Source organism: Hemiscyllium ocellatum, chromosome 9 (assembly GCF_020745735.1).
Source record: "Hemiscyllium ocellatum isolate sHemOce1 chromosome 9, sHemOce1.pat.X.cur, whole genome shotgun sequence".
NCBI lineage: Eukaryota > Metazoa > Chordata > Chondrichthyes > Orectolobiformes > Hemiscylliidae > Hemiscyllium > Hemiscyllium ocellatum.
Window position 1 is genome coordinate 29,669,997 of NC_083409.1, and position 21,139 is coordinate 29,691,135.

General features: G+C 41.1%; 1 protein-coding gene across 4 annotated transcripts in view; it reads left to right on the forward strand.

Moving 5' to 3' along the window:
- Nucleotides 1-21,139, forward strand: part of rasal2 (RAS protein activator like 2) — a 410,016-nt gene that overhangs the window by 167,076 nt on the left and 221,801 nt on the right. For all 4 annotated transcript variants that reach the window (XM_060830107.1, XM_060830105.1, XM_060830106.1 and 1 more), the window contains exon 2: nt 13,885-14,009. In XM_060830107.1, coding sequence (XP_060686090.1) covers nt 13,885-14,009 — 125 coding nt within the window. The remainder of the gene's footprint in view (nt 1-13,884; nt 14,010-21,139) is intronic.

Sequence of the window (21,139 nt, forward strand, 5' to 3'; positions counted from 1 at the left end):
TTATTATAATAATTCCATTTTTCAACATAGATTACTTCATGCAATCAAACTGATTATATCTACTCTTTGCTGTCCAAGTTGAAAATGTGTTGCTGGAAAAGCGCAGCAGGTCAGGCAGCATCCAAGGAACAGGAAATTCGACGTTTCGGGCATAAGCCCTTCATCAGGAAACTCTTTGCTGTCCAACCCAACAGTCCAAGTAAAATACATCCTTTCTCAGTGAACATTTTCTCATTTTTTTTTAAATTGGCATTGATAGTTTGAGTAGGTAGATTTGAAGAAGAGAAAAGATTGTCTTTGAAAAAAAATCTGAAATAGCCAAGCTTAAAAGTTTCTGATGTATTGCACCTGGATGAACTGTGAGTACATGACCCTGTATTTTCCAAGGACATGTAAGAACATAAGAACTAGGGGCAGAAGTAGCCAATACAGGCCCCTCAAGTTTGCTTTGCCATCAAGATAAAATTGTGACTGATCTCACCTCAGCCTCAACTCCACTTACCCCCCTTCTCCCCATTACCTTTCAAGTTGTTACTAATTAAACATGTGTCCATCTCCTCCTCCAATTTATTCAATGTCCAACATTTGCTGGATTCTGGGATAGTGAATACCACAGATTCGCAACTCTTTGAGAGAAGTAATTTGTCCTCATCTCTGTTTTCAATTTGTTCCTCCTTATCCTGAAATTATGACCTCTGGTTCCAAATTGTCCACATGAGGAAACATCTGTATCTACTTTTTCAATTCATCTTTGAATCTCATTTACCTCAATTAGACCACGTGTCATTCGAAACTCTAGAAAGCATAGGCCTAATCTGCTGGAATATGAGAACTGTGTAACCAATGACTGCAATTGAGAAAACCATCTTGAATCTGGCAAGAACAGCTGAATAATACATCCTATAAACCAGTTCTGGGACATATTTGAATGTTCATCGTTAATGCCAGGCTGGTCAGTCTGAGCTGCATCTGGTGCCTGAGGACAATGCAGATTGTACAATTCTTGCATTCCTTTCACATATACATTTGAACGTCATGAGATCCTGTGATATAGTGCTTTTGGAAAGGGGGAGGGGGAATAGGTTCGTTCTGATGTGTGCCGATGATTATATTGCAGTATTTCTGATTACAGATGGCTGGATCTGCTCACCTGAGCTGAGGAGGTCTGGTATCAATGTGAGAATAGGGCTCATGTGACATGCAGTCTTATATGGTGTCTGCTTGTTGCTGGTAATTGGAGCAGTGTCCAGTGCACGAAATGCTGCAGCAGTGTTGTTACTTGCATAGATAGAGTCTTACTGCTGCAAATGTCTAACCTCGTGGAGAACTGGATGCTGAGATTGGCAATTCCAGATGGATCGTCTCGGTCAGAAAAGGCGGATGCTGTACTTCCGTTCTAAATCCTGTGCAACTGAGATTTCAGGTAAACTTGAGTTGAATTTTGCAGAGCAGCTGCAGTTTGCCAGCTGCTGTGTTTAATACAGCTGGTGCTTGATGTCATAGCAAAACGTAACCGAACTATTTGTATTTTAACACAACCTAAAAATCAACAGATGTGTACTTGAAGCAAATGCAAGTTGTTGCATAATCATCTGATAAACAGCACCATCAGGATGATATTGCTGGCATTTGATGATCCACGCAATGCAATGAACTGATTAACTCATGAAGTACTAGTTTGCTCTTTGTGAGTGCTGCTGTATGATGCAGTGTGTATCTAACTGTTATGCCAAGAACATATGAAGTAGGTTTCTATATGCCACAGAAATAAAGGACATGGTTTTCACCTGTAGTCTCTGGCTAAAATGTTTTTCTACAAGATCTTACTCGATAGGCATGACCTTCACTGAATTACAGAGGCCTGCACCAAGAGTTTTGGTAAAATAGCTGGTGTGAAATGGGTTAGAAAGAAAGAAAAGCAAGACCTAGTAAGAAGTGCAGTGACCTGGAATTCTAATCATATTGAAGATTTTGTTATGTGTATATCCTGCCTGTTTAAAAATTTTAGAGACAAAAAAAACTGCAGATGCTGGAGTCCAAGGTAGAAAAGCAAGAGGCTCGAAGAACACAGCAAGCCAGGCAGCCATTCAAGTCAACATTTTGGATGTAACCCTTCTTCAGGACTGGGGGTGGGTGTAAGGGGAGCTGCAGAGGGGGGAGGGAAGCATTGTGGTAAAGTAGGGATAGGTGAACATGCTGGAAGGAAGAATTGATCATAGGAATGGAAGCGGGGGGGCTGGGAGGGAGGTTATTTGAAATCGGAGAACTCAATGTTGAGTCCTCTGGGCTGTCGGCTGCCTGAGCAGAAGGTGCAACCACCAAGCTTTTCTTTATTTCCTGCAGGTGTGTGAGAGATGTTGACACAATGTAAATTTAATGTGTAAACCTGTAATTTGATGAAGGATCCATTGCCTGTAGCCCTCATAGTTTGACTTATTTTTCTCGTCGGTTGCAAATTGTTTGGTAATCTCTAAGACAGTGAGGACAGTTAATTATGAAGAAAGGTCACTAGACCCAAAATGTTAATTCTGATTTCTCTCCACAGCTGCTGCCAGACCTGCTGAAATTTTTCAGCATATTCTGATTGTGCTTCTGATTTCCAGCATCTGCATTCCTTTTGTTAAGACAGTAAGGGATGTATTGTTATTGGGTGGAGAGAGTAAAATATGAGAGACAATGTGGAAAATTGCCTTAGTATGTCCTGTCCAGAAAGACAGAACAAATACAACCCAGAGAATTACCACTCCGTCAGTTTCCTCTCAATCCTGAGCCAGGTGGGAGAGAAGGATGTTTGATGATCTCTGCAAGCATGTGTTTTTTTATTTTTGTTGGTTTTCTGAACTAAATTTATTTTATTTGGATCTGAAGACTTGGTCAACAATGCAAGTTCATCACTTACATATAAGCAGGAATCATTAGAAATGGCACATGATCCCATATTTCTTGGAACCAGCAAACGTACTCTGATCTCCTTTAGCATCAGAATTTTTTGTGCACAACTGATTACTGCAAATTTTTATGTTGAAGTGGAGTATAGCTGGCATTCGTCGCTCATGACCTCAATAGGCCACATTTTACTGGAATGCAGTGTTTGGAGCCATTTTACAAAAACTGAGAAGTTTATGAAATTTTGAGTGTTTATCGAATATCATTTTGTTTTGTGATTTTGGTTTGTTAAAATGAAGCAGGATGGTAATGCAAATAGAGCGTAGGACCTGTGGGATCATGTTCAAATAATGCCTGAAATTAGTGAGTGGTGAAAATAAACCTTTTATTCAGAAATAACATGTAGCACAAGTTTGAGGCGGCAGTAAAATCCTGAAATACAGTTCTTACACTATCCTTTTTAGACACAGCTCTTACATATCTTAAAATCCCATAACTATGATACTACATTGTTTTATCTACTTTATCTATAAAGTTTTGAGGGGCTTCTTTCTTGGGAGACAGGAGATGGGTTAAAACATGCTAAATGCTGGTTGCTCCTCCTGATAGGACTAAGAGTGTTTGTCCGGTCTGCTTACATAATTAAGAGGTGTCAGTTCTTTTGTCTTTCAAGTCAGTAAACGTTAAGTCTATATGCTCTAAATATCTTGGAAAAATAATAAAGGATATTAAACTAATTACTGTAGCTGGGTTGTGAGAGATGTTTACTGTTTATCGGTGTGGGTTTGATTCATTCATGCTGTTTCACTTAAGCACTGTTTTGACAGTTAGTTTCTTAAAGGGATAACAGCCCAGTTAAAAGCTAGTTAACAAGTACAGTGCACACTAGTTAGGGAAACTGTTTGGTCTTTCTGGTCCAGGAGATGGTTGGTAAGGGCTGATTAATATTATAACATTTTGTGGAAACATGTTGGCGGTGGAGACATGATGGTGGGGAGACATGATGGTGGGGAGACATGATGGTGGGGAGACATGATGACGGGGAAGGTATTGTTCTGTACATTACACATATTCAGAGGTAAACACTGCTTGGAGGCTGACAAGGTGTGAAAATGCACTAATGAGTTTGAAAGGGTTGTTTTAAATTTGGCCTATCTTGTAGTAAAATATTCTACAGAACCACAGTTTTATGAATGAATGAAACCATATTATAGTAAGCAGTTATGAATAAATGAACTGGAATGTGGTGTTCACTTGTGAGTGGGTTAGTAAAGGAGTTATGAATGAATAGATATAAAGTGCTTGTGAGTGGGTTAGTGACGGGACCCAGAATACAATTTTTCACAGACCCTTGTGCTCGGCATTTGTATTCCACAGGTTAACATTCAAACCTGATCGTCTTAGTGGCTGACATGTAGGACATCGAACAGTATAGCATAGGAATAGGCCCCTCTGCTCACCAGGTCTGTGCTGAGCATGATGCCATTTCTAAACTAATCACATCTCCCTGCACATGGTCTATACCCTCTATTCCCTGCCTGTTCATGTGTTTGTTTAAATGCTTTTTAAATGTTGCTATCATGTCTGCTTCTTCCACTTCCCCTGGTAACATATTCCAAGCACTCACCAACCTCTGTGTAAAAAAAACTTGCCTTAGCCATCTTCTTTAAGCTTTCTCTCTCTCACCTTAAAACTGTGTCCCTTAGTATCTGAAATTTCAACCCTGGAGAAAAACCCCTGAATATTCACTCTATCTATGCCTCTCAATTTCAGATACTTATATTAGGCCACTCCTCAATCTCTGATGCTCTTGTGAAAATCATTCGTTTGTCTAATATCATATCTAATCGACTCCAGTCCAGGTTAATTAGGGCGGCACAGTGGCTCAGTGGTTAGCACTGTTGCCTCACAGCACCAGGGACCCGGGTTTGATTCCCACCTTGGGCAACTGTCTGTGTGGAGTTTGCACATTCTCCCCGTGTCTGCGTGGGTTTCTTCCGGGTATCTGGTTTCCTCCTACAATCCAAAAATGTGCAGGTCAAGTGAATTGGCCATGCTAAATTGCCCATAGTATCAGGGGTAAATGTAGGGTAGGGGACTGGGTCTGGGTGGGTTACTCTTCGGAGGGTTGGTATGGACTTGTTGGGCCGAAGGGCCTGTTTCCATACTGTGGGGAATCTAATCTAATCTTTTACATCCTTCCTGTAGTGTGTAATAACCAGAACTGCGCACAATACTCAAAATGTGGCCTAACGAAGGTCTTCATGTACCTTCACTCTACGTCCTGCAAAGACTTAATCCATTCTACCAGTTCCTTTGCCTACGTTACAAGTGCTCAAATGATGCTACCTTCCAAAATAGTGCTGCTGAGATGTCTGTTTTCTTCTATCATTGTGGTTTCCTGCCCACTGTGGTTGACAGGGCTCTCAACCACATCCAACCTATCACCCATGCTTCCGCCCTTGCCTCCTGTCATTACTCAACAGCATGATCGGGTTGCCTTTGTCCTCACTTTTCATTCCACCAGCCTCCACATTTCAAGGATCATTCTTCGTAATTTTAGACAACTCCAGCAGAACGCCACCACCAAATGCATCTTCCCCTCACTTCCCATTTGCATTCCGCAGGGATCGTTCTCTCTGGGACATCCTAGTTCATTCATCGTCCACTAACATCACTCCCTCTTCCCACGGGACCTTCCCATGTAACCACAGAAGGTGCAACACCTGCCCCTTTATCTCTTCCTTGCTCATCATTCAAGGGCCTAAACAGTCTTTCCAGGTAAAGCATCATTTCACCTATATCTCCAATCTTGTGTGTTGGATTCGCTGCACCCAATATGGCCAAAGTGAGGACTGCAGATGCTGGAGGTTAGAGTTGAGAGTGTGGTGCTGGAATATGGTCTACTCTACATTGGAGAAACCAGATGCAAATGGGCAGCTGCTTTGCAGTACATGAGCAAGCATGACCCTGACTTTCCCATAGCCGGTCATTTTAACACAGCGTCCTGCTAGCATGCTGCAGTGCTCCAGCAAATCACAGTGCAAACTGGAATAACACCATCTCCTCTCCAAACTAGGGAATTTATAACCTTTTGGACTTAATATGACACAGCCTTAGAATTAGAGGGGGTAAGTTCAGAACAGAAATGTGGAGACATTTCTTCAGCCAGAGAGTGGTGGGCCTGTGGAATTCATTGCCGCAGAGTGCAGTGGAGGCTGGGACTTTAAATGTCTTCAAGGCAGAGATTAATAAATTCTTGATGTTACAAGGAATTAAGGGCTACGGGGAGAATGCGGGTAAGTGGAGTTGAAATGCCCATCAGCCATGGTTGAATGGCGGAGTGGACTCGATGGGCCGAATGGCCTTACTTCCACTCCTATGTCTTGTGGTCTTATGGTCTTAATATTGAGTTCAAACTGTGAACCAATACCTATTCCCACCCTTTCTTGTACCTTAACTTGTAACATTTTCTGTCATCATGTTCTCTCTCCCCTCCCTCACCTCAGTGGGACTGGCTCTTTCAAGTTTAGCAGTGAGATACACCATTGTTCTGCCATTGTCACATTCTTAATCTGAACTATCAACATCCTTTCTCCTTCACCACCTCCAACTACAGTATAAATGTTGCCCCCGCCACACCACTTCAGCTCTAATGAAGAGACATCTAGACCTCAACATTAGCTTGCTATCTCTTCAAGAATGCTGTTTGACCCACTGTGATCTCCAGCACTTTTGTTTTCTGACTAAGGTCTTATTCAGTTGCAGCATGACTGCTGAATTGTACACTCAATACCCGCAACCACTGAAGGCAAGCTTACCACCTTTTGGACTTGTATTGCCACTTTCAGGGGATTATGGACTTGGACTCTGAGATCCCTTTATACATCATTGTTTCTCTGGGTCCTGCCGTTTATTAGATACCTCTGACATCCCAAAATGCGTCACCTCATGTTTGTCCAAATTAAAATCCATCTGCTATTTCTCTGCTTAGCTTTTCAACTGATATATATTCTGTTTTATCCTTTTGACAAGCTTTCTCAACTATTCACAACTCCATGAATATTGGTGTCATCTGCACACTTACGAATCAGACAACCTACATTTTCATTTTCACTCAGTCCTGATGAAGGGCTTTTGCCTGAAACGTCGACTGTCCTGCTCCTCGGATGCTGCCTGACCTACTGTGCTTTTCCAGCACCACTCTCTCGATTCTGATCTCCAGCATCTGCAGTTCTTACTTTCATTTACCTATATTTTCATCCTAGTCATAATATATATTAAACAACACAGTCCTCGTACTGATCCCTGTGGAACACCACTGGTCACAGATGTCCAGTCAGAAAAATACCCCTCCACAACTACCCTCTGACCAAACCAGTTTTGCATCCAACTTAACTCACTATGGATCCCAATCTTCTGGACTAGCCTGCTGTGAACGATCTTGTCAAATGCTTTAGTACCCCCATCAAACATCATCTTCACTCCCTCAAAAAAACTCAGCTAAATTTGTGAGGCAAGACGTCCCCAGGCACAATGCCACACTGATTATCTGTAATAAGTGTATTCTTTTCCCATCTTTATTGATACTCAGCTGAGACTCAAGTAAAATACGACATTTGGGAAAGGGCAAAAAAACCTGCTGGCCTGAGAACGCTGATGAAGTGAGGTGGCTGTTTGGAATTTTCATACAATGTCATTGGTACCGTCATTGTAACCATGTTTTACTCCTGGTAACATTAGTCAGGGAAGAGGATGAGATTCTGAAGGGAGAATATCGAAATTTAGGCAGGAAGTTAAAAAGGAAATCTTTGAAGATAGTAATATCTGGATTATTCCCAGTGCTACGAGCTAGTGAGAGTAGGAATATGAGGATAGAGCAGATGAATGCATGGCTGAGGAGCTGGTTCATGGGAGAAGGGCTCACATTTTTGGATCATTGAAATCTCTTCTGGGGTAGAAGTGTCATATGCAAGAAGGATGGATTGCACCTGAATTGAAAGGGGACTAATATACTAGCAGGGATGTTTTGCTAGAGCTGCTCGGGAGGATTTAAACTGATAAGGTGGACCCCAGGGATGTAGGGAGGAAAGAGATCAATCTGACACTAGTCCATTTGGGAAAGGGAGCAGGTAAAACAGTCAGGGCACGAAGAAACAAAGCAGAGATCAAGATAGGACTCATAAATTAAGCTACATTTATTTCAAGAGGCCGGGCAGGAAAGGCAGATGAACTCTGGGCATTGTTCAGAACATGGGGCTGGGATATCATAGCAATTACCGAAGCATGGCTCAGGGATGGACAGGATGGCAGCTTAATGTTCCAGGATACAAATGCCACAGGAAGGATAGAAAGTGAGGCAAGAGAGGAGGGGGAGTGGCATTTTTGATAAGGGATAGCATTACAGCTGTTCTGAGGGAGAATATTCCTGGGAATACATCCAGGGAAGTTATTTGGGTGGAACTGAGAAATAAGAAAGGGATGATCACCTTTATTGGGATGGTATTATCGACCCCCTAATAGTCAGTAGGAAGTTGAGAAACAGATTTGTGAGGAGATTTCAGTTATCTGTAAGAATAATAGGGTGGTTATGGTAGGGGATTTTAACTTTCCAAACATAGACTGGACTGCAACAGTGTTAAGGGTTTAGATTGAGATAAATTTGTTAAGTGTGTACAAGAAAATTTTCTGATTCAGTATGTGGATGCACCTAGTAGAGGAGGTGCAAAACTTGACCTACTCTTGGGAAATAAGGCAGAGCAGGTGACTGAGGTGTCAGTTGGGGAGCACTTTGGGGCCAGCGACCATAATTCTATTCATTTTAGAATAGTGTTGGAAAAGGATAGACCAGATTTAAAAGTTGAAGTTTCAAATTGGAGGAAGGCTAATTTTGACAGTAGTAGGCAAGAACTTTCAAAAACTATTTGGGGCACTGGTTGCAGGCAGGGACAGCTGGTATAGAGGGATCTCAGAGTCCAGAGAAAGTATATTCCTGTCAGGGTGAAAGGAAAGGCTGGTAGGTATAGGGAATGCTGGATGACTAGAGAAATTGAATTTTCGGTTAAGCGAAAGAAGAAAGCATATGTCAGGTATAGTTAGGAGAGATTGAGTGAATCCTTACAAGTGTATAAAAGCGGTAGGTGTATACATAAGAGGGAAATCGGGGAGGGGGTGTGAGTGCAAAAAGGGGACATGAGATAGCTTTGGCAAATAGAGTTAAGGAGAATGCAAAGGGATTTTATAAATACATTAAGGACAAAAGGGTAACTAGAGAGAGAATAGAACCTCTCAAAGATCAACAAGGTAGCCTTTGTGTGGAGCCACAGGAGATGGGGGAGATATTAAACGAATATTCTGCATCATTGTATCCTGTGGAGAAGGATATGAAAGATATAGAATGTGGGGAAATAGATGGTGACATCTTGAAGAATATCCATATTATAGAGGAGGAAGTGCTGGATGTCTTGAAATGCACAAAAGTGGATAAATCCCCAGGACCTGATCTGGTGTACCCTAGAACTCTGTGGGAAGCTAAGGAAGTGATTCCTGGGCCCCTTGCTGAGGTATTTCTATCATTGATAGTCACAGGTGAGGTGCCAAAGGTTGGGTAGCATGCTACCACTATTTAAGAAAAATGGTACAGAAAAGCCCCTCCCCCAAGTTCCTCCTCCCTAGTCTTCTTGGCACACCCTCCTCATTCCTGAAGAAGGGCTTACGCCCGAAACGTCGATTCTCCTGCTTCTTGGATGCTGCCTGACCTGCTGCACTTGTCCAGCAACACATTTTTCAGCTCTGATCTCCAGCATCTGCAGTCCTCACTTTCTCCTAGTTTGACAAGGTTCCCCATGGGAGACTGGTTAGCAAGGTTAGATCTCATGGAATACAGGGAGAACTAGCCATTTGGATACAGAACTGGCTCAAAGGTAGAAGACAGAGGGTGGTGGTGGAGGTTTATTTTTCAGACGGGAGGACGAGTGCCATAAGGTTCGATGCTGGGCCCTCTACTTTTCATCATTTATATAAATGATTTGGATGCGAGCATAAGAGGTACAGTTAGTAAGTTTGCAGATGACACCAAAATTGGAGGTGTAGTGGACAGTGAAGAGGGTTACCTCAGGTTACAATAGGATCGGACCAGATGGGCCAATGGGCTGAGAAGTGGCAGATGGAGTTTAATTCAGATAAATGCAAGGTGCTGCATTTTGGGAAAGCAAATCTTAGCAGGACTTATACACTTCATGGTATGGTCCTAGGGAGTGTTGCTGAACAAAGAGACCTTGGAGTGCAGGTTCATAGCTCCTTGAAAGTGGAGTCACAAGTAGGTAGGATAGTGAAGAAGGTGTTTGGTATGCTTTCCTTTATTGGTCAGAGTATTGAGTACAGGAGTTGGGAAGTCATGTTGCGGCTGTACAGGACATTGGTTAAGCCACTGTTGGAATATTGTGTGCAATTCTGGTCTCCTTCCTATCGGAAAGATGTTGTGAAACGTGAAAGGGTTCAGAAAAGATTTACAAGGATGTTGCCAGGGTTGGAGGATTTGAGCTATAGAGAGAGGCTGAACAGGCTGGGGCTGTTTTCCCTGGAGCATCGGAGGCTGAGGAGTGACATTACAGAGGTTTACAACATTATGAGGGGCATGGATAGGATAAATAAACCAAGTCTTTTCCCTGGGGTGGGGGAGTCCAGAACTAGAGGGCATAGGTACATGTATGGAATGAACTGCCAGAGGATGTGGTGGAGGCTGGTACCAATTGCAACATTTAAGAGGCATTTGGATAGGTATATGAATAGGAAGGGTTTGGAAGGGTATAGGCCGAGTGCTGGTAGGTGGGACTAGATTTGGTTGAGATATCTGGTCGGCATGGGCAGGTTATACCGAAGGGTCTGTTTCCATACTGTACATCTCTATGATTCTATGACTCTGTAACCCATTGACATGTGGACTATGTCACTATTTAATTGCAATTTGGAGATATCAACTGTAACTGAATCTGTGAGCATTGGATTCAGCCACTTATGCACTTGTGTTCGATTTCAGTGACATCATGTCCATCTAAATAGATGCTGTTGACATGGGATCTCCCTTATGCTCAAGTCTTGCTAGCAGCTTTGTTAGTTAACACAAGAGGCACATCTTCAATGGAAAGACCACTAACCTCTTATCCTTTGCAAATTTTGATTGTATATGTTGATGACAAATTTGAATATATCAATTCACAGCTGCATCAAAGAATTTCTTTACACTGCTTAATAAAATCATTCAAATGATTTACCTTTACTTGATGTATCTGTTGAGGCGGTTGAACTAATGTCAACCAAAATCCTATGTTCACCAGTCAATGTACACATTTGGATTCCTACAGTTGTGCAATCTCTGTTCAAAAGACAGTCACTCCATACCCAATATCAACTGAGTGATCCTTCTCTAGAATGCCTATAGTGCTACAGATCAATCTTATTGGCAACCTTGTGAATCAGGCATAGCCATCAGGTCACCACAGAAGCTTGATGCTGAAGTAGAGTTTATCAAACTATCCTGCTTAATAACTGATACTCTGATCAAGTCATCACTTGTTACATATTATGAATATTCATTCACCCTTAGTGGTACCCTCAGAAGAGAAACATATATCAAAAATGTGAACCATAGTTGTCTCACACTGCTATTATGTAGCAAATCCATGCCAAAAAGATGTTTTGCTTACCACATAGCTGGGTATGTAATATATAGGTTCCCGTGATGGTGTGATGACATGTATATAGTGCCCCAACGACTGGCAGAACATATCAAACAGCATGCCCCATCGACCATTTGCAGCTGACAGCATGCTGCTTATGCTCCACCAGTCCCTGCTTGCAAGTCTTAGAAAGTTATATCCACTATTTGATATGATTCTGCTGTTGGAAATTGTTTATTTAATAATCTGGATTTTGGTAAGAGTTACACTGGAGACAAATTTAAGATCATCAGCAGGGCTTGCAGTGTGATGAATTTGTGCATTCTTATAACCGCATACTACCCAGGTCCTGTTTTAGTTAAGCAAAAGGAATTTGTACATTGCATCTTTTTTTCAAAAAAAAGTTATGAAGACAATGAAACTCTGCTGCAAACCCAAGGCAATGCATTGTCCAATCAGAATTAACTTGCTTGCCCTGAGAGTTAAGATTGTCAGTTAACTGCTCTTGCTGTATCTCAATGCCACTGATGGCCCAACTCATCAGCACCCTGTCTCATCCGATATAAAATGGTGTCTCCCTGTTCAAGAGTATTTCTGGAATAGGAGTTCTGATGAGTGTGAGATGAAAAGCGTCATCTTCCAGTTTAATTTTTGCAATGATTAAGTTAATTGAAAACACTAATGGAGTGAGTCATGAGTACATTTACCAATGATTATGAGCTAATATTGATGGTCTACATGGAGATATATCCATTGGAAAAAAGTATTTTAAAATCATAAAGTGGTTTGTGAGAGTACTTAAACTCCTTAATTCTTGTATTCATCTGGAATTTGAACTTCTTTGATGTATTTGGCTGCATTCCATTATAGCAAACACTTATTACCTTTAGACATTTAAAAATATACATATATTGAGCAACTTGTTTTATAATTTCTGCTCTCATATTTGAACAAGTGAAGAGAGCTCACAGTAGAGCCATACTGCATTAACTTAACTTAATGCACAGTGGTTAGCACTGCTGCCTCACAGCGCCGGAGACCTGGGTTCAATTCCCGCCTCAGGCGACTGACTGTGTGGCGTTTGCACATTCTTCCTGTGTCTGCGTGGGTTTCCTCCGAGTGCTCCGGTTTCCTCCCACAATCCAAAGATGTGCAGGTTAGGTCATGCTAAATTGTCCTTCGTGTTAGGTGAAGGGGTAAGTGTAGAGGTATGGGTGGGTTGCGCTTTGGCGGGTCGGTGTGGACTTGTTGGGCCGAAGGGCCTGTTTCCACACTGTAGGTAATCTAATCTAGTCTAATCTTAATTACAAATATGTTGCTCTTTGAGCCTTTTTCCTACCTGGTTGATGATTTGTAACTACATAACTGAAAATAAATTTTTTTGCTATGAATGGTCATCTTACTGAGGTGTTCTGAAGAGCCTGCTTACATATTGCAAGCTGTGACAAAATCCACAAAATTACAAAAACGTCAACAGCGTTTTAAATAAAACACAACTCCACTTTATTAAAGTTTGCAACTGCTGTTCATGGATCTTTTATAAGATTCCACGATCTAGATCCATATCTACCTCTTGGTCATTAAGTACTCAGTTATTCTTGGGCACATCCTATCTATGTCTCCAGTTTCGTTCAATTTATTTTTAAAAATATATTGCTCATGGATAAATGGACTTATAAACCATGAAGAAAGTATACCTCTGTCTATCGGTGGAGGTATTTGATATCCTAATAGAATCCCTACATGCAGCAAGAGGCCATTTGGACCATTGACTCTGCACCACCCTCCGAACAGCATCCAGCCCTATCCCAGCATCCAATCTCCCCCCACCCCCCTCCCAAAACTTGTAGTTCCCATTGCCGATCCACCTAGCTTCACGCTTCACATCTTTGGAGGAAACTGGAGCCCCGGTCAAAACCCATGCAGATGCAGGGAGAATGTGCAACTCTGCTCAGGTAGTCATTCTTGGCTGAAATTGAACCCTGGTCTGTGGTGCTGTGAGGCAGCAGTGCTAGCCACTGTGCCACTCTGACTTTGTTAAAGTTTTATATGTATAATTTCACATGCTATGCACTTTCATGAGGTGAATCATAACAGTAAAAATGGACTATGTCTTCTCTCTTGGTTGTTTGCACTTCTTTGCTTGTTGAAGGTTATGATGTTGAAGTGCATGAGATAGAAAGTAGAGATTCAACTATATTTCGAATGGCTTGAGAGAATGACAGAATTGTTAAAGTAACAAAGGTATTGAAAGTCTTAATTATATTTTGCTTTTTTGTAGTTTTCAGAGTCAAGCTATTTTATGTCCTTTCGTTTGCAGATGTGAAAGGTCCCCCCACACACAGACTATCATGTGGTCAGTCTCCATACACTGAAACAACCTGGGATCAGAAATATTGCATGCTGACTGACAACCAGATGATCCTTCTGAATAAGGAAGAAGAGGTAAGATTTAGCTGTACTGGTAACTATTTTTTGCCAGATTATTAAGTATGTGTTTCCAATAATGGCAAAATTCCTTTTTTTTTCTGCTAGAGGTAGCTTTTGATGTACAGTATTCAAGAAAATCTACAATGTGATGGAACATAGCCAAACTATTTTTAATGATTAATTTCTACAGAATATCGTTGCCTTAACTGACCTCCTTTCTCTGACTTTTGCAACATTTTCCTTTGAGACAAATACTAGAAAATGCACTGGGCAGTATTGAGTAAGGATTCTAGTTCTTGGTTACCAAATGCAGCCAGTCAGTGTGTCATGTTTCTCACGAGTTCCCTGTCCTTTAAATGAGTTGAGTATTCAGAATGACTCATGTACAGAGTTTACCACATCAAGGACATAAACAGAATCTGTTGTCATAATTCCTTTTGTTTCTGTTTGTTTTAAACTGATGTTTTAAAAATTAATTGTTATAACTGAAAATTGCTTATTTTAGGACTACTTTCTTTTGAACAATAGAATGAATGATTGGAGAAAGTCATTCTGTGCAATCTCATACAAAATTATCATAGGTCGGCAATGGCACCCATACATTCACATTTTGAATTATGTTACTGAAGTGGAACAGAAAGTTAAGATCACTCATTTCGCTACAAAGCTGAATAAAGAGTCTAGTTTTTTCAGATAAAACTTCTCAATCAACCAATCTAATTTTATCATGAGTTTAAATTCATTTTTGACCTCCTTTAGTTAGTGTGTTGATACAGTCTAAAATCCTTCTTAGGCTGTATCAATACACCAACTCAAAAAGATTAAAATTGAATTTAAACACATGATAAAAGTGTATGCATTAGTTATCATCGGTTGCAGGCACTAATTGGTGATAGCATTGGAGTTGATCATTTGCTAGATAGTTTGGCAATTTGTGACATTCAGTTGGGAAAATTAATAGAATCCTTCTTGTTGGTCTGCAGAATGTCTGCAAAATTTATGCATTAATGGGCAGAGTTTCCACTGTTCACAGCATAAGAAATTATCAAAAAATTTCATGTAGTATATAACTTATTCACTTAATGTGCCTGATTGGAGAACCAGGATGGAGTGGATGAGATATGCATGATTGGCAGTGATGCTGAACTTAATGGATATGTGAAGGAAGGCCAAACTTGAATTTAATATAACTGTGTTACAACAGAGTACTGCACCAATTTAAAATAACAATCTTTCATTCCTTCTGAATTTATTTGAGAAATTCCATCTGAAGTGTTCTGATGGGCTGTTCTTGTGGTCAAGTTACCATAAAATCATGGCCATTTCCTTTGAGAATATTCACAGTTTATCAGAGATGGAAAGATTTTTTCATGAGATTATGATCAACCTGGTTATGGCCAATTAGCTGTTTGTCATGGATTGTGAGATTTTTGTTTGTGTGTTATTGTCAAGCTAAAAGATGTCAGCTATCAAGTGTAGATGGTTTATTATGCAAATGTTGTCATTCATTGACAATTCAAAACCACCAAAACTGTTGTCAGTTTTCTAACTTTAAATTAGGATACAGTTTCTTCTGCCTGATGGGCATCTCTGTGCATTTTGCTCACTTTGCTCAGCAGCCTTCCTGTGCTGAATGATAGAGTCAGTGAGTCACAGAGATGTACAGAATGATGCTCTGATTTTGTGCCAGCAGAAAATGTTTATGTTTTAAGGCTCAAGAAAATCTGAGTTGAGACAGACTCATAGTCAGAAGAAAGCTAATATTTCCATTTCATTTGCAAAGAATGTTTATGTTTTGAATGGAACGAGTCAGAATCTGGCACACCAATAAAAGGCAGTGATAGACTTGGATCAGTCAGCCAGCAGATATTGAGATACCCTGTATATTAATGATGAATATCAGAACAACAGAAAACTTTGAACGCAGTACAGAGCTTTTGTAACAAATTGTCAGAAATCAAATTTGTTTTGGTAAATTTAATCTAGTCTTTGAAAAATTAGTGACTCCCTTTTGAATAGTCATGCTTAATTCCTGGAAAATTAAATGTCTGTTAAGGATCACTAGAGTATAAATATTCAGGAGTGTATTTGCCATTGAGATCTTGTCCATGGTTTATTTTGGTTTTCTTTTCTGGCCTATTATTTTTTAATCTGCTGCTTTGTAGACCTGGCACTGGTAGAAAAGATAATTGACTGGTCATGTGAAACATTCAGAAGTTATGATGATGGAATACCCTGTGCAGTAAGATTTAAAGGTGATGCAGCAAAAACAGACATTCCTTGAGAAATAGCCAAATTAAAATTGAAAGATTTTGAGGCAGTCAAAAAACCTAAAGTTTAGAATGCAAAAAAGAGGCATCCTAGGAAATGGAAGGAAATATATTCAGATGGACAGAGAAGATATCAATAAAGACTGACAAGTTATAATAGTAAAGCATGTTATATAAACATCAAAAATAAAAGTGTCGGTTCGGCAGGTGGATGACTGATGGGACATTTCCAAATGTATCTGATTAAGAATGAATAAATAAGAAATTTGAATTAATACTTTGCATTAAGTTTCACACAGCTGTGTGCCAGTGTGAATTAAAATGTAGGAAAAGGTTTGGGTTAATTAAGTATCCTGATGTAATACTGAAAAGTGCATAGAGTCTGATGACATACATAAGTAAGTTACATTTTGCTGCTTTTTCCACCAATAAATACTAACTGGAATTGAGAACCAGTGTCAGTGATGACCAGGAAACTATCATAGATTGTTAAAAAAAAATCTGATTCAGTAATGACCTCCAGTAAAGGTAATAGAAACGTAGAAATTAGAAGCAGGGAAGTACATTCGACCTTTTGAGCCTGCATTGCCATTTAATACGATCGTGCCTGATCTTCTGTTGTTGGCTTTTGTAGTAGAGACTTCTATCGGTTTATTCCCCAATGAGTGAAGATACCTTTCATCATCTCAGTCCTAAATGGCACACACTGTATACTTAGACTGTGAACCCTACTTCTAATCTCCCCAACCAGGGAAAAAATACCCTTCCTTCATCCAGTCTGTCAGCCCTGTTAGAATTTAATACATTTCAATTAGATCCCCTCTTTTCCTTCTGAACTCTAGTTAATACAAGCCCAGTTGAAGCAGTCTGTCCCCATAGAACAGTCTTGTCAGCCCTGCTGTCAGCCTAGTGAACCTCCACTGCACTCCTTCTATGGTGAGTACGTCCTTTTGCCAGTAGGAAGATCAAAACTGCAAGCAACACTGGGATGATTGCTTCTGTAGTTCAGTTTTTGGTCCGTATGTGTTGTTTTCCTGTAGGTACTGGTTTGAAGTTCTCCATTGGCTATTCACTCTCCTGTGACATCTCGGAATGGCAGTTTGTTGTTGTTTTCCTCCTTTTTGGTGAATTTTATGCCAGTAAGGGTATTATTAATAGTCCTGAAAGTTTCCTCTAATTTGTTTCGTTTAGTTTGGTGAAGGTGTTATCCATGTAGTGAACCCAAAGTTTGGGTTTGATGGTTGGCAGAGCTTTTTGTTCAAGTCTCTGCATTACTGCCTGGTGACAAAACATCTGAAAGTGAACCCTCCAGCTCAGTGAGTAAACCTACATCCAGAACTTTCTGGGTCTTTCCAGCTCAGAGATTCAGGTGTGAACTTGTTGGCACACTGGGAGAGTAAACTGAATGCATCAAAGACATAATTAGGAGGAAATAAACTACATACAAATAGAATTAGATTTATAACAAAGTTGTAATTGGATCAAGTTACTTGAATGGAAGTACATAACTTTATAAATTCTCCACAGGATAACATGATTTAAGATCCTTCAAAGGAAAGTTGCAGATATTATATCTTCTTAAAAAGAAATCACAAATGTGTTTAGATTTTAGCCCTTTCCCAATAGTTGGTAAGTCAGTGTTTGGAGTAGAATTATACAAAGCGACCAGAAAATATGCAGAGCCAAAACTGCCAAGTACGTTGTTCATTGTTAGGACGTCAATGGGGGAAGTTTAGTCAATTTTAGAGTCTCTGGATAGGAAGCGGAAACATTAATCTGCAGTGAGTTAATGTTGTATGGAGGAGAGATCTGTGGCATCAAATATTATGTCAGCAGTATGTCTCATTTATAACAAATGGCAAGATTAGGCCATCCAGCCCCTCGATCCTGCTCTGCTGTTCGATATGATCGATAGCTGATCTGATCGTGGCCTCAACTAGATTTTCTTCCATAATGCCTGACTCTTGTAGATCAGAAATCAGTCTAATTCAACCTCGTGTGCATCGAAAAGCCCACTCAGGAATTCTCTACTTGGATGAAATGGGCTCCATGAAAGAAATTTCTCCTAATCTTACTCTTAAAATAGACACTTCTTATTTTAAAATGGTTTCTGTTAGTACTAATTGGCCCAAGGGCTTGTGGGGAGGAGGAAGAGATGTTTTTAGCAACTCCCTTGTCGCATCCGCTCAGAACCATGTATGCTTCCAGACAAGCACCTAACATTCTTCTGAACTCGAATGAACATATGCCCAACGGTTCACCTTCTCTCTACAAGACAACCTTTCCACCTCATGGATATAAAACGAAAGAGGAAAGGAATCTTGTGTTGTAAACTAGTTTTCTCTCTCTCTTTCTCTTTGACTCTCTCGCGTGCTCTCCTTTCGCGCGCTCTCTCTCTCTCTCTGCTCAGTACCACATTTGTCAGCCATTCTTTAACCAGTTCCACCTTGAATCTCAAGTATGTGTCATTCTTTCTTGTCACTTGTGGATGTCGAGCTACTTTTCAACACCAGCCCTACAAGATCAAACCTGACCGTTGAACAGCTTGAAATTGTGTTGCTGGTTAAAGCACAACAGGTTAGGCAGCATCCAAGGAACAGGAAATTCGACGTTTCGGGCCAGAGCCCTTCATCAGGAATGAGGAGAGTGTGCCAGGCAGGCTAAGATAAAAGGTAGGGAGGAGGGACTTGGGGGAGGGGCGATGGAGATGTGATAGGTGGAAGGAGGTCAAGGTGAGGGTGATAGGCCGGAGTGGGATGGGGGCGGAGAGGTCAGGAAGAAGATTGCAGGTTAGGAGGGCGGTGCTGAGTTGAGGGAACCGACTGAGACAAGGTGGGGGGAGGGGAAATGAGGAAACTGGAGAGATCTGAGTTCATTCCTTGTGGTTGGAGGGTTCCCAGGTGGAAGATGAGGCGCTCTTCCTCCAACCGTCGTGTTGTTATGTTCTGCTGATGGGGGAGTCCAAGGACCTTCATGTCCTCGGTGGAGTGGGAGGGAGAGTTGAACTGTTGAGCCACTGGGTGGTTGGGTTGGTTGGTCCGGGCGTCCCAGAGGTGTTCCCTGAAGCGTTCCGCAAGTAGGCGGCCCGTCTCCCCAATATAGAGGAGGCCACATCAGGTGCAGCGGATGCAATAGATGATGTGTGTGGAGGTGCAGGTGCGATCTTCTTCCTGACCTCTCTGTCCCCACCCCACTCCGGCCTATCACCCTCACCTTGACCTCCTTCCACCTGTCACATCTCCATCGCCCCTCCCCCAAGTCCCTCCTCCCTACCTTTTATCTTAGCTTGCCTGGCACCCTCTCCTCATTCCTGATGAAGGGCTCTGGCCTGAAACGTCGAATTTCCTGTTCCTTGGATGTTGCCTAACCTGCTGTGCTTTAACCAGCAACACATTTTCAGCTCTGATCTCCAGCATCTGCAGACCTCACTTTTTACTCGTTGAACAGCTTGTATTCACTTGGGCAACTCTTCTCATCTCTGTATGCTAAGCACTTATCTGTAAATTGATAGTCTGTTGCTCTCATTGCTTCTTTAAAACATTGCATTCTGCTTGTATCCAATCACCTTATACAATGCCCCTCTTACAACTGCATTTCTTGTGTGCCACCTTCAAACTTTACTGCCACCATCTCAGTTACAATTCTTTTCATCCCCATGCTGGATCTCAACTGTGGAGATCTTCCTTTTCTTCTAGAAGCTAACAACTATTTAAAAGAAGACAAGTTTGGCAACATTTTGAACACACCAATTTATACTCCCTTTTCAAACTTCTTACACTTTGTTCGTTCCCACCAGTAAAAGGCTCAAGACAATAAATTGCACACATCCAGCAACTTTAACACAGTGACACTGAAATCCACACTGAGTTCAGAACTGACTGAACACATGGTCAAAGAGGGAGGTTTCTGAAGAAGGCTAGAAGGGTCGCAGAGTGAAAGGTAAGAACAATCTGGGAAAGACTGTCCATTGCGGAGGAGATGGCTAAAGGCTCTGATGAGCGGAGAAGGTAGGAAGATGCAGGGAAGAGGTCAAAAGGTGGCCAGAGTGCAGTATTACTGGCTCATACGGCTGGAGGATGCTAGAAAGGTAGGAAGAAATCTTATAACAACAGAAGAAAATTTTTAAAAGATCTTTGTTCATGGGGTGTCAAAGTTACTGGTTTCATCAGCATTTATTGATTATAAGATGCAAAAGCAGAAATAGAACATTAATCCCATCATCTGCTTCACCATTCAAATAGATCATGGTGGATCTAGTAATTCTCAAATTCACTTCCCTGCCTTTTCTCCAGAAATTTGGTTCACTTACCAGTTTTAAAAAAACTCAGTCTCTCAGAGCCTTGAATATATGTAATGACCCAGCCTTGATGGCCCTCTGCTGCAAAAGAATTCCACAAATTCACCACCCTCCGAGAAGAAATTTCACTCAATCTTTGTCATAAATGGGCAATCTGTCATTTTTATTTTTAGATTGTGCCCCCTCTGGTCCGAGACTTTTTTACCAGGGAAACAATCCCTCACCATAGACATTGCCAAGTCAGTTAAGAATCTTGTATACTTCAGTAAGGTCACCTTTCATTTTCCTAAACTCGAATGAATAGAAGCCCAACCTGCTCCACCTCTCCTTAAAGCAGTCCCACCATACCTGCGATCAACCTAGTGAACTTTCTCAAGGCTGCCTCTAGTATGTCGTTCCTTAGGTGAGGGGACAAAAACTGTTCATAGTATTCCAACTGTGGTCTTGCATAGTTTTTGCTTGACCCTACTATTTTTATACTCTATTCCCTTTGAAGTAAAGGGCAAATTTCTATTTGCTTTCCCTATTTTCCACTGAACTTGGGTGCACCGTTTTTTGATTTATGCAGAAGGGCTGCC